At 33.8% G+C, this 15,029-nt stretch overlaps 1 protein-coding gene across 6 annotated transcripts in view; it reads left to right on the top strand.

The window, feature by feature from the left end:
- The window catches only part of LOC107687281 (ephrin type-B receptor 3-like), a 55,096-nt gene that overhangs the window by 18,671 nt on the left and 21,396 nt on the right, over window positions 1-15,029 (top strand). For all 6 annotated transcript variants that reach the window (XM_016484554.1, XM_016484552.1, XM_016484550.1 and 3 more), the window contains exon 2: window positions 13,059-13,123. In XM_016484554.1, the coding sequence (XP_016340040.1) occupies window positions 13,059-13,123 (65 nt within the window). The remainder of the gene's footprint in view (window positions 1-13,058; window positions 13,124-15,029) is intronic.

The raw sequence follows: 15,029 nt of genomic DNA, 5'->3' as shown, positions 1-15,029 counted from the left end.
TTTTTTTTTTACACATCTTTAGGTTTGTTTTTATGATAAACAAAAGCTACATTACTGTTTAAACTATTTCCAACTCTTACAATTTTGATGAGCAATGTTTAATGCCATTGTAATAGTTTATGTATTATTTATTTATTTATTTTTATATTTATTTATACTACATTTCATTATTTACTGAACATTGTTATTTTTTAGAAAGCAACAACAACAACAACAACAACAACATAATAATAATAATAATAATAATAATGATAATTATAATGACATGTTTATTAACTTAGAAAGCTTTATTATTATTATTATTATTATTATTATTATTATTAATATGTTAAGTTTTTATTTATTTATTTATTTATTGATTTATAATACATTTAATTGTTTATTGAACATTGGTGTCTTTTTAAAATGCTTTATTTTACATTTAAACAGAATGTCTAAATACGATGTTACTAAAATGCAAAGGTCTCTAAAAGTTACTCAGTTTTTTGATAATTCAGACTCAGAGTTTTTATTTATTTTAAATAATAGAGAGAAGACACCATGGTGGCGCCAGAAACATAAACACAGATTCAGAAGTCCTTATGTTAAAGGTGTTTTTTGACTGAATAGAATGCATTTCTGTGTGTGAAACACAATAAAACAAATTGGAGCTTCTGCGGTACCCTTTGCTTGGGTCGCATTGCTATGACCTTTTGTGACCTAAACATATGTTTTATTGTTTTCTCAGTGCCATTTACAAGATGCTTTAGCAGTCAAAGTGCCCCCCCCCCCTTCCAAACCTTCCGTAAATCAGTTTACTGTCACTGGCTTGCATTTTTCAACTGGCTAGTTGAGTCATCTGTATTTATTCTAGCTGGCCCTGCTCCCCGCTGACAGTAATAGAGACCTGGAGAGCATGATAGACAGGGAGAAAAAGAGAGAAGGGGTTTCAGAGATATGGGGGGAATCAGAGAGAATGAAGTGGATGGAAAGGATGGCTGTGATCAGCGTCGGCCTGTCAAAACACTTCCTGTTGACTGATACATCCTCAGACGCTTGGGAAAATAAGCCAGAGATAGAAAAGGTGTGAATGAAACATTAAAAAGGCAGAAAGAAAGAGCGGTTGAGACCACAGTAAAAGATGGCTACTTTGAAGAGCCTAAAAATGTAGGATGTTTTAGGTTACTTTAACATTTTTATAGTTGCTACTAGGGCTGCACGATTATGACAAAGATCATAATTGTCGATTATTCTTACGTAATTGTGGCATCCATAATTGTAATTGTGATTAGAAATTCGATTAATTGTGCAGCCCTATTAGGAGTGCAATATTATTTCAAAAATCATAATTGTCGATTATTCCCTTGAAATTGTAACTGCGATTATTAATTACGATAATCACAATTTACATTGAATGATGTTTATACCATTGTTTGAAGCAACTGCATGCCATATTTTTATATGAAGATAAATAAGCTGAAAACACTCAAACTGAAAAACCTTTACTGCTTTTCTATAGCATTAAGGCTCACATGTCAACTGTAAATTGGATTGGTTTCTTCTTTAAATAATAATAAAAAAGTAAAAATATGAATGGTATTATAATGTTATACTAACACTAAAATTAAAACAATGGAAAAACCCTTAAGATGACCTGTAGAAAGAAAAAAAACATATCTTAAGCACTCAGAATAACATAAGTGGACTTTGAACAATTACGTAATTGTGGCATCCGTAATTGTAATCGCGATTATACATTCGATTTATTGTGCAGCCCTAGGTGCTACATCATTCCATCACTACATTACCATTTGTTTTTAATGTTTGTGCTGACATTCTATAACGCAGAAAAAATTTAATAAAAAATAATGATTAAAATATAAGGAATTTTATATATGAGGGAAAAACATATTTCAATGCTTTTGCGTTCTCTCACAAATGTTTGTGTTTTCGCAAAGAAACTTTGCGTTTGTGCGCAAATGTTTTTCATTCACCCGAGAAACTTTGCAATTGCTCACGAAATGTTTGCGTTTTCATCCTAGTGGATGCTGCACACTGGTGGTGGTTGAGGAGAGACCCCCCACGTGATTGTAAAGTGCTTTGGGTGTACAACAGTACAAAATAAAGCGCTATATAAATGCATCATTCATTCAAAGAAACTTCGCGTTTTCGCAAAAGTTTTGCACAAAACCTGAGAAATTTACACACAAAAATGTTGCGTTCCCCCGAGAGAAACTCACAAAACTTTTGCGTTCCCCCAAGAAACTTAGCGTTTGCTCGCAAAACTTTGTGATTATGTAAAGTTTCTCAAGTGAGCACATAACATTTGCGAGAGAACGCAAAAGCATTGAAATATTATTTTTCCTCCCATCTCACATCTTTTTTTTCCTTCACTTTGTCTCTTCAAGGTTTCCGTGTGTCTAAACTCTGATTCTACAGTTTTCTTTTATAAGTATGTACAAAACCCCAAACAGAAACTCTTGCTTAGATGTCATAAACATGTGACCATCAACATCGATACGGAAACATGACTGTGGGGAGAATCACATGCTCTGACGCATAAATTACATTATGCTAGTGTTTTAGACTAGGAATTCACATGAAACACATCATACACAATGAAAGTACAGCTGTTGTTCTCTCTGACCAGCAAACACTATCATTACTGTTGTGTAATGATGCCTGAAGCATCAGCGCTGGTGAAGACGTCATACTGTAATATTTTTAAGAAAGAATTGTAAAACCAAAAAGAGCACAAGCTTTTGAATGAAAGTCTTGGTAGATATTGATTAGTGGGGAACACATTTGAGTCATTTCTAACCAAATAGTCCAAACTAAAATTATGAACACAGACGAGGCCTACGCATTCTTGTTTGCCTTGCGGCCGTACAATAACTTGCCTCTACAAGAAGAAACACGAACGCATTAATTGATTGTACTCCTGCAGCGATGTGAGTCTAGCAGAGGGCTCCCGTTTAGTGTGAAATCTGTAATCGGATCAACGTTTGGTATCAGAATACGCCAGCGTGTTAGCTTAAGTGCTCATTAATAGCTGATCGTGCTTTATCTCAATCTCAACGCATATTGTGTCCTGTCTAGCCACAACAGAGTAACTGATGTGCAGTATCGGAACTCTTTCACTAAGTGCTTTAGGGGACACCCGCCGAATTCATGACAATTGACCACAATTTTATATCATGGATCCCTTTTACCACTTCCTTTAAGGCGACTTTTTTTTTCCTTATCTACCCATGGAAGTTCATAGTAGTACCTTTTAAGGTACTAATATGCATCTTTCAGATGTAAATGAGGTCCAAAAATATATCTTTTGAAAAAGTTTCACCCAATGACAGCTTTTGTACCTTTTTTCCTGAGTATATAGTGATTTTTCACTAGATATTTCAATGCCAATGTTTTATATGTTGTTTAACCATGTAATAATATATGTATTACTATATTATAATGTTGTAATACATACGCTCTCAGAGAAAAAGTGCAAAAGTTGTACCTTCTGGGGTAGAAGAGTTTATTCCTTGTCCCAGTTCCCTAAAAGGGACATTTTGCACCTTATCTACCCCTACAATTTTTATAATAGTACCTTTTAAGGTACTAATATGCATGTTATAAGGGTAAATAATAAAAATAAATAAAAGGTACCACCCCAGTGACAGCTTTTGTACCTTTTGTTTTGTAGGTGTACAGTGCTTTTTCACTAGAAATTATAATGCCAAATGTTTTATATATCATATAACATGTAATAATGTCTTTATTACAATATTATAATATTGTAATACATACATTCTCAACAAATGTGTACCTTTTGGGATACAACAGCTTATCCCTTGTCCTCGTACCCTTAAAGGGACACTTTAAACATTATCTACCCCTAAAACGTTCATAGTGCACCTTATTAATACTAATATGCTTCTTTTATGGGTAGAATACCAGTCAGTCCCATATGAAAATGCGTTACAAGTCTCGTTTTATTCACATGGAGAGGGGGACACTGGGAAGTTCTCACTGGGTTAAACAGGTGACATGATAACCCTACTTCTTTAGGAGCGCTGGGCATTCTAGTAAAAGGGACACACATTTAGACACTGGGATTGCAGGATTGTGAGCACACCTGGTTAGCAGACAGTCGCCCCAGGGGCTGCCTGTTCATCAGATTGACTGTGCTCTGTAATTAAAGGCCTTGGAAAAAGGAAGAAAAGAGAACTAATGTGGGTAAGGAGGGGTGCAATGCCCATTTCTGTGACTGAAACTGGATCTGGAAGGCACTACGGGGTTCATGCAAACACGATCAAGACTTGAATATTCATCTCGTTTGTGGCTCGCCGTATGAACCTGACGTGCCCCTCTTTGTGCTGTCTGTGAGCGTGAACGGCATGTCTGACTCTGCTTGATCAAACGGGCTCATCTTCCACAAAACCATTCCCTTGATGATGTCAACTTCAAAATCAGACCCCCTAAGACCTCGCACCAATCCCAACATCTTCTAATGTCAGCTGAAGAACTAATTAACACAACAAACATAAATGTAGCAGGCGCACTTATGCTCCTCCTGTCAAATGCTGTCATCGTAACTGGTGTCAAGACTGTTGAAAGAGGCTTTGAGATTTGCACGTCGACTACATGCAATTCAACAAAATTAACAACTCAACTCAGGTTAGTTCTCTATGAAAAAATACACATTAGCATATTTCTAAAAATAGTACTTATTATGGAAATATAATGCTTTAAAAGAATATACTTAAGTGCAAACTGAATGTGAATTTTTATGGACACCTAATTGCATGTTTATTATAATATAGTTTAAATTTATTTAAAATGTAATTAGCTAAATTTTAGAGTTGTTTTCTGACCCATCTTTATATGTAATTTTATAAGTTTCTACTGTCTTTGAAATATGGTTTAAGTTTACCATTGAATGTACTGACAATCATTTATGGTAAACTAAAATATACTTAATGTAATTCCTATTGAAAGTAGTATATGTAATGTATTTAAATATATTTGTAATTACACATTTGTAACCATGTAGTGCATTTAAATGTAATACATTTAACTATATTCACTTTAAATGTAATATTGAATAACACAAACTTAAAATAGTATGCTATTCAACATCAAAATAAGTTTACTTCTTTAAAGCACTACAAAATATTGTTAAAATAATGACTTAAAATGTACTTAACATAAAACAATTAATTTTAAAGGCGTCATATGATGTTGCTAAAAAGAACATTATTTTGTGTATTTGGTGTAATGAAATGTGTTTATGCGGTTTAAGGTAAAAAAACACATTATTTTTCACATACTGTACTTTATTGTTTCTCCTCTATGCCCTGCCTTTCTGAAATGGCCTGAATTCTCATCGGTCTGAAAAGCGAGGTGTGCTGTGATTGCTTCACAACATGGCGGCGGCAGCAACAATAAAGTTACGCCGCCTTTCTTTGCGTGAACATTTGGGCGGCGTTATGCAAATCTTCCCACACAGTGACGTAGACATGTGGGGGCGTGTTTAAACGAGGCGTTTTAGGAGGGCGTGAACGACTCTTAACTTTTATAAAGAATATCTCTTTGGGTTTGAGACTTTAGTCTTTGCAACTTTAGGGATCTTATCTATCTCAGCTTGTAACACTCCAAAGAGAAAGGAAAACTTGAAATCGCATCATATGACACCTTTAAGTGTACTTAAGCGTATATAAGTACTCTATTTAAGTACACTTAATTGACCTTTTATTTAATTAGTATTTGATTATTTACAAGCGTGTGTTTTTTTGTTTTTTTTTTAGAAAATTATACTTTTAAGATTTGTAGTACAATACAATTAAATGCACTTCTTTTTCACAAGTGGTAGATTTTCTTTGAGCACATACTGATAAAGTTCATAGCTTGAATACATTACATGTAGCTTTGGATACAAGCATCTGGTATGAATGTAAATCTAGCACAAATTTTGATTGTTTTACATGACCTAAAAATAGTCAAGTGCCAGAAAGCGGTGTTTTCCTAAAGTTAAGAGTTTCCACTGTACAATTACAAATTCAGCAAAGACTTTTCAGGCAATTGTACTAGTTAAAAATGATGGCAAATCCATCATGAAATGAACACTACATCTGCAGCACTGACAGTGAGCCTTGTTAGTACATAAATGGCCAAGAGAGTGACAAGCATTGTGCTGTGACTGACGGCATGAGGGGACTTCTTTCATGGAGGATTCCTGGTGTTGGTGATCCAGCCACCTACATCAAGAAGCATCGACCAATTAGAGGTTGCACGCCAGCTCACCAAAAGCAGCCTTCTCCTCTAATCACCACACTCCAGTGTGGCACAAAAGCCCGGGCCGCTCACCACATTTCAATTTAAATAGAATCTCCCCTTTTTCCCTCCATCCTCTTTCAACGACTTTCCCTCTCTCTCCCATGCTCTCTCCCCCACTTTCTGCTGCTTCACCTAACCCCCGAAGAGCTAATAAAAGCAGCAACAAAAGCCCACACAAAGTAATCAGTCTAATAGCTTTAATAAGTTTAATGCAGTGTTGTCCCCACTCTGTTGACACTTCTAAATGTTGGGTGGCAAAACAGAGCTCAAGAGTTTGGAGACAGAGAGTGACATTCTTTTTTTGTCGCCGGGCCTGCCGTTTCGGTACGATTTCACAATGGCACAGCGGGAGACAAAACTGTCAATCTTTAGATGCAAGATAGAATGGACAGATCTGAGAATTCCAGAGAATTAATGAATTAATCTTGAAAATTGAATGCAATGAATACAATGTTTGATTTAATAATTATAATAAAAATTACTTTTTTAAGAGTGTGACATTTTACAATAAAATAGATTTTATTTAGGGATGCACCGATCTGATACTCATATCGGGTATCGGCTCCGATACTGCCATTCTTTGCCGGATCGGGTATCGGTTAGACAGGGCCGATCCAAATCCGATATCGTGCATGTATTCTGTGCCGCACAAAAGGCATGAAAACATTACAAATCACAATAAAAGTTTGGTGTATTATACTCCAAGACGTCTGAAGCCATATGATAGCTTAATGTGAGGTATACATATTTAGGTCCTTAGAGTTCACGTAAACTCTTTTCTCCGCTGCGGCTGTCAGTCAGCATTCAAACCCTGGTCAGCTGGGTACAACTCTCTCCAAAATCATTCAGTGTTCCCATTATTATACTTGATTTGTAGATAAATCTCTATGATTTTGCATAAAAATGACTTTATCTTGCTGGAGTTTATTGTTGTTTCTAAATCGTGTTACTTGCTACCGGGTGTCTGTTAGAACGAAACACGGGAGTAGAAAAGACTATAAATTGCTCCTCATGCGTACAGTAACTGAAATGTAAAACTGTCTAAAGAAAAGGATCAATAAACTGTTACACAGATATAATACATTATGCATCAATATCTCTTCCCTTTGTGCTTTGAGCTTTTTAAAGTGAAGCGCTGCATGCTGTGACTCAAGTGCATCATTCTGCGCACCGGATATGCATACTGTAAGCACTTTGTGCTGCACTGTATCTGTTTTGTCCTATCTATCATATGTTGTTGACTCATAAAAAAAAAAAATTATATATTTAAAAGAAATGTCTTTTAATTTTATAGTATATGCAGTATTTATACATAACTATGTTGTTTTTCATTAATGGATTTTATAACAATAAAAATAGCAATGTGTAACATTTTAACAGATTTAGGGCTACATTTTTATTTGTTCCCCACTAAATAAAGCTTTTTTTTTTTCTTTTTTTTTTTTTAACAAAATATTTAGATTTATACAATTATTGTGCACTGATTTTTCTAGAACAACTTTTGCTGCTAAATTATCCACTAATCTCGATTATAATATTTTTGTCATAGACTATGAATATACATATATATTTATTTTTAGTTCTTATTTTATTTTCTGTTTGAATTATGTAGATTGTGATTGAAAGAATGATTATCAGTTCCACACACAGATATATAGAAATTTTACACTTATTTAAAAGAAAGAAAAAAATATATTTTATATATATATATAAAAATAATTATAAACAACGAAACATTGACTCAACCAATAGCATAGGTGTGGGGCGGGGCTTTTTGTTCCACTGACTAATAGGGCAGGGGAGGAGTCGTCAGAAAACTGGTTTAACAACATTTTTTATTTTTGCAGCTCCATTTGGTGGCGGTAATGATGCAGAAAGTACACACTTGGCCTTTAGTTTTCATGAAATGCAAAATTATATGTAAATTCTGTTCTTTTTATTTGTCCTTAATCTGCACTCTCCTGGTCTAGTCTTTGCTGTTTCGCATGGATTTTTTTATTTATTTCTTTTTTTACTTCTAACCTCCAAACGACATGACAAAAAGGAACGGGTAAAGCCGAAAGCAGAAATCCTGCAGTAATCTCTCACCTGTCTGCCCACACGCCACTGACTCAGTTTCTAAATCCACCGAACATTCTTTGTATCAATAGAGGTGGTTTTGTTCACATACCCCTCTTTAAAATGATTGCCCACTGGAACAAAGAAATATTTGAAGGCACTCGTAAACCCACAGAGAGTGTGTGTCTGTGTGTGTGTTGATTCAAGTGTTTCTCTGTCTTCCTCTGTTATTAGTGCTGCTCTGTCATTAGAGGATTAGAATGGAAGAGCTGACCTTTCTTACATCAATAAACGTGTGTGTGTTTTAACGTGCAACTCTGAGAATGGGAATTTGGCTTTGAATGTGTGCATGTCATGCAACTTGTGTGCTTAATGTTTAAACCAAAAACACTAACTTGTCATTTAGTAATTTACATACATTCCCGTATTTCCTCCTAAACATCCGGCTACACATTCATGTTCTTTCAGTGATGATGTTTTGATTATGTGCTCTAGTTACCTCAAATATGGACATTTCCTGGGATTGTTTGTGTTATATGAGACCCTATTAATTAGCGATTATATAAATATGTAAATATATAAATGGGTTATTAATAAGGTCTCATAAAGACTCAAAAATCTTAGGAAATAAAATGTTTATATTATCTAAATACTGTTATTAAACACACACACACACACACACACATATATTTATATTATCTATATACTGTTATTAAACACACACACACACACACACACATATATATATATATATATATTATTGCTACTGTTTATTTATATTTTATTGTTTACAAAAGAAGATTTTTTTAAGCTTCATGTGAATATTCATATCCTTACTCATAAGCCATTAATAAATATATATATATATATGTGTGTGTGTGTATGTATGTGTGTGTGTGTGTGTGAAATAAAAATTAATAAAATAAAAATGACTGAATATAATACAAAATAAAAAACACTGAATTAAAAATGAATAAAACCAATATGTGCATATAGTTTTAAAACTATATATATATAATAGTTTTAACACACAGAAAGTTTTAAAATAAAAAACACAACATAATTGAAACATTAACTAAACTGAAATTGAAAACCAAAAATGTATACAGATATATTTTTAAAATTAAGCTTAAGTTAAGTTTTAAAAGCTGATTGTTTTTTTATAACTTATTATAAATTGCCTCCCGTTTATAATTTTAAACAATATCACTGAAATGTATAGATATATTTATATATCTTATTATTAAAAAAATATAGTAGTTTACTTTTTTTTTTAAGTAGCTTGCATAGTATATTGTTACTATTTTGTTTTATATTTCTGTTTTATAGTAAAAAAAAAAAAGTCTTTTATTTTTAATTTTTTATGAGAGTTAAGTCAACATGAGGCAAATAAGGAAACCTGCGTTTGATTTTGCGGCAGTTAATTTATGTGTCGGTCTGCTTTCTCAAATTTCATAAATGTTCTGCCTCACTAACTTAAGTTTATGGTGTGTGCTTTATGTCATTGGGTTTATAGCCTAAAGTTTGCCCATGCTTCACACTAAAACATTCAGGTTGTGCAAGGCAGAGGTTTCTTCTCAGCACTCGTCAATCAGGTTCGCCGTCCTGCCAGAAAATACCCATATTCTTAGGCTTTTCCTCAAAACTGAGAGAAACGGGAAATAAACTGAACGGTTCCCGGCCGCCTAAACGAAACTTTCCCTGTATGGAGCCATTTTAACAGTAGCGAGCTGGTCTGTGGGCTGTAATGGAGGCTCGGTGCTGCTGTGGGCTTCCTGCTGGACTGTGAATGAATTGTCGCATTGAGGGCACGGCCTCTGTGGTGGGATGGGGTGAGGGGTGGCTCGCCCTCCGCTGCGTTCGCTCTCTCATTGAGCCGAGACTTGCCTCCTCATCTAAAAGCGTGCTCAGCTGACACAATGCTCTGCTTTGCTGTTTTTCAGCACAGCTTACAAAACGCAAACAAAACAGAAGGCTGCAGAACGCCGCAGTCAGTCGCCGCATGCTCCCGAACGTTCAGCCTGTTTCACTGAGTCACAGCTCGCTTTCACTTCAGCCCTTTTTCTCTGGGTTTGCCTTGCGTTTTATTTGCGCTAGGGCTTGCTAGCTTGGCCACAGCTGGCAGCTGACTTATGGGTTTCTTTGAAATGACGAGAGCGGACCTGTCAGTCAGTGACACAGTATGACGGTCCGGACGCACTGCATGACAATCAATGGCCAATTCCATCTGAAGAGTAAACAGCTGCCTCAGACTTGGTCTCTTCTTGTTGTACAAACACCTACATGTTTGAAACTTCTCATGTAGGCACAAACAAGCTTGATATTTCCTGTAGTATTTTTATTTTTTATAGCAGTAATAATAATTATAATGAAAATAATAGATATTATTATTATTATTATTATTATTATTATTATTACTAATGTTGTTGTTGAGCCATGTTTTGTATATTTTATAATTAGAAAAAAAATGACACAAGTACACATTTTACAGTAAATTGCATTTTATTTTAGATCCAATTAAAATATATTAAATAAATAAATAAAATAAATATAATATATAATAAATATGTATATTACAAATTAAGGTTACACTTTATTTTAAGGTGTCCTTGTTACAGTGTAATTATACATATACACTAAGTACTGAGTAATATTAATTAACTACATGTACTTACTATATGATTAGGGTTAAGATTAGGGTTTGGCTTAGGGTTACTTGGATGTAATTATGCATAATTAATTGTTATTATAATGCTAATAAAAATGGCAAAGAGACACAATAAAATTACTAAAACTTTAACTAAAAGAGTTAATTAGCAAAAAAACCAAAAACATAATGAAATATAATAATAAAAATAAATAATAATAATAATAATAATAATAATAATAATAATAATAATAATAATAACACATAATCCTACATGTGGTCAGAACCATTTCAACTTTTTACACCCTGAATGAATGTTAATACCAGGTGTAACAGTGTTTAGCACTCACTTTGGAGCACAAGAAACATACTCTGATATTTATTTTATATACTCCCATTCATCTAATTTAGTAAAATATAGTCTCATTTGTAACCGCAGCCACGATGTATAAACAGCCTAGGCAGGTGGCGGAAGGTAAAATGGTTTGGGTCTCTTCTTGTTGTACAAACACCTACATGTTTGAAACTTCTCATGTAGGCACAAACAAGCTTGATATTTCCTGTAGTATTTTTATTTTTTATAGCAGTAATAATAATTATAATGAAAATAATAGATATTATTATTATTATTATTATTATTATTATTATTACTAATGTTGTTGTTGAGCCATGTTTTGTATATTTTATAATTAGAAAAAAAATGACACAAGTACACATTTTACAGTAAATTGCATTTTATTTTAGATCCAATTAAAATATATTAAATAAATAAATAAAATAAATATAATATATAATAAATATGTATATTACAAATTAAGGTTACACTTTATTTTAAGGTGTCCTTGTTACAGTGTAATTATTATACATTTAAGTACTGAGTTACTTGCATGCAATTTTGCATAATTTTTATTGTAATAGTAAGTGTAACGTGTAACAAGGACACCTTAAAATAAAGTGTTACCCAAATTAATGTGCAGCAGGGTTATTATAGTTAACTAAAACTAAAACTTAAAAAGCCTTTTCATTACTTGAAATAAAATAAATGTGAAAACAGTTATTTTATTTTATTACTTGATTTTATTTCAGCTAGTTTCCAAGGTGACATTTCTCATTTTTATTTAGTTTAACTTGATGTACTAAAAACTAAAACTGAAATAAAAATTAATTAAAAAACAATATACATATTTAAAAACAACAAAAACGAACAAAAATTACAAAAAAACACAATGAAATTACTAAAACTTTAACTAAAATTAACATGAGAGCAGAAAATGTACAAATAAAATCTAATCCAAAATATTAACAAAAACTATAATAGTATAACAGTAATAGTATCTCAATGATACCGAAATAAAACTGATGTGCAGATACAATTTACAAGCAAGCCATTCAGATTGATTTCATTCATTCATTATTCATTTTTATTTTTTTTTTTTACAATAAACAGCAAACCTAGAGCTGTTTGTGGGGAAAAAAAAAACCGACAGGCAGAGCATATTGGGTATTGAGAAAATTGTGAAGATCTTCCTTTTGTGAGTTTTATGGTGCTATTCAAGAACTCCTTTGCTCTGTTATATATCCTCTTGAGTTTTACAGCTGCTAGCTTAAGGGTGCGAGTGTGTGGATGTGTTGTGTGTGTGTGTGTACGTGTGGGAAGGGGAGCGGGTTGTCTTTCAAAAACACTTAGCTTTTCTATCCCACCCAGCAAATACACGGCTAATTAAATCTAATTAGAGGAGGGCTGTCATAAATCTTTGACAATGCCTTCTGGATCACTCACAAAGCTGTTTCGCCGTCTTTTCACTGTTGATTAGCATGATAGCGTTTCTCCGTTTCTGCACGCATGAATTTACCGCAATGCATTAATACCTATTAACAATATGGACAGTGACAGTTGTGTGTTGCTTAACTTGTCCTGCAGTGTGAAATCACTTCCTCCCAAGCGTTTCCATTTATTTATCTTATTTGTCTGTTGTTTAGGCTAATATTGTTCCTCAAACTGAGTTTTCAAACTTTTTTTTTTTCTTTCTTTCTTTTTTTCCTGCAGAAACACTGATGGACACCAAATGGGCCACCACTGAACTCGCATGGACCTCACATCCTGAAACTGGGGTGAGTTATTACTTTTGTGTGTTTGACTTTGGTTAACCTGAGCTCATCATGCTTATATGATCCAAATAAAGTACACAGGGGTGAATCTCAAAATGTTTTCTCTAGGTCACATTTGACCTCAGGATAAAATGGTCTGTTTGATATTTTTTTATTTTATTTGTTGTTTTGTATTGTTGTATTTTGAATTTATTTTGTTTCATTGTTTAATTTAGTTTTTCCTTTCTGTTTTGTTGTTTGTTTTTATTTTTACTTTTTTGTTGCAACATTTTTTGTTTTTCATTTTTGTTTTGTTTTGACTATTCTGTTTCATCGTTTTGTCCCCCCCCACCCCCTTTTGTTTTGTTTAATTTTGCTTTTACTTTATTTAGTTTCGGTTTTTTTTATCGTAATTTAAAAAAAAATATATATATATAAAATATGTCTTTCTTTTGCATTACAGAAAAGTTTTTTTGCATAGCAGTAATGACAGTTAAAAAATGTGCTTAATTGTCTTTAAAATTATGTTAAATTACAAACTCTTAAAATCGGACTCACTGTAATTAAACAAAACAAACAAACAAACAAAAAACATTTCTTATTATCTCCATTGAAATCTTTCATTGGAGGGTTGAAAATGACTCGCACATGTTCTTGCCTGGTTTCGTGATATTCTCTCATAAATGTCGTAGTTATAGAACCTTTAAATCAAGAGGTATAATAAGAGGTACAATTACAGTCTTGTTCAAGTACAGTGTTAAACACAGGAAGCTCTGAGTTCCATCAGATAAAGGCAATGCCCAGATCGGATTTCACCCTAGCCGTGTTACATTCATTCTCCAAAAGTGAAATCTGTGCCCACATTTATTGCAGTTATGACAATTGGGGTGAGGTGTGGGAGGGTGTTGCCTACTTGTCATACTTTTTATTTATTTATTTTTAGCAAAATATAATTTATTATTTCTGCTGGGGATGAAATGTAATTTTGACAGCTTTTTTTTTTTGGAGATCCAGCCACTGGCTTAATTGGCACCCTCCATATCTTTCCTATAGCACACTCATTTCTAATTTTGTGTGACACTAAGTTCAATGGTATGTCGCACCCAGAAAACCGAAATGGGAACTGTGTCCAGATAATAAAAATGGGCAAAAAGTTGGAATAAATCCCAGTCTGAAACAGCAGTTATTTTTCTCTTTTCAAATCTGTGCCCACAAGCTTTTGGCAGACACAGCAGAAGTATCCTTTGCTCGGTATATCTTTCACAATACCCAGACACTGCTGCCTTTTCTTACTTCTTTTGTTGGGATTTGCCTAATTCTTTGAATCTTCACCTCTCTTCCTTCTAGCCTCTACTTTAGGGTCCTGCATGTGTCCATTGCCCCCTTCCTGCCCCCAGCCACACCATCTCAGCTGTCGCAGTCACCCCTCACCAAAACCTTTACTTCCGAGTAACTTAGCACCAATGCACTGAGGCACAAGAACAGCCCCAAAGACACAAATCAACTGGCATCTCACCTTCCCCGTCCATATATTATTCTTGTAAATATCTCTCCCCGCCCCCATTAAAGCACTAAAACTCACCAGCACAATGGGCCAAAGCACGGCCCTTTTACACCCCAACAGATGTCGCCTTTCACAACATACATTGCCCAATTCTCTCCCTTCTGCTCTCTGTCATGCACGCCACTATATATTTCATCCATGCCACCCCACTGTATTTTAGGACAGACGGGGGAATGTGGCACCAGTGTGTCCTTGCTTTAAATTTCACAGTGTTCCAGCCACTTTCTTTTTTTCAATCTCAAATTGAAATATTCCTCCTTCTGGAGCGAATCCCACAACAAATGTTAGTTCAGACCAAAACTAACATTTTTTGTGAAAATGCTATTTTACTTAGAATTATTCTCATTGGATTTGCATGATTGTAAT

This window comes from Sinocyclocheilus anshuiensis, unplaced genomic scaffold, assembly GCF_001515605.1.
Source record: "Sinocyclocheilus anshuiensis isolate Anshui unplaced genomic scaffold, SAMN03320099.WGS_v1.1 scaffold4988, whole genome shotgun sequence".
In the NCBI taxonomy this organism is placed as follows: domain Eukaryota; kingdom Metazoa; phylum Chordata; class Actinopteri; order Cypriniformes; family Cyprinidae; genus Sinocyclocheilus; species Sinocyclocheilus anshuiensis.
Note: the sequence above shows the minus strand (reverse complement) of the source record. Positions and strands in the feature narration are given on the sequence as shown.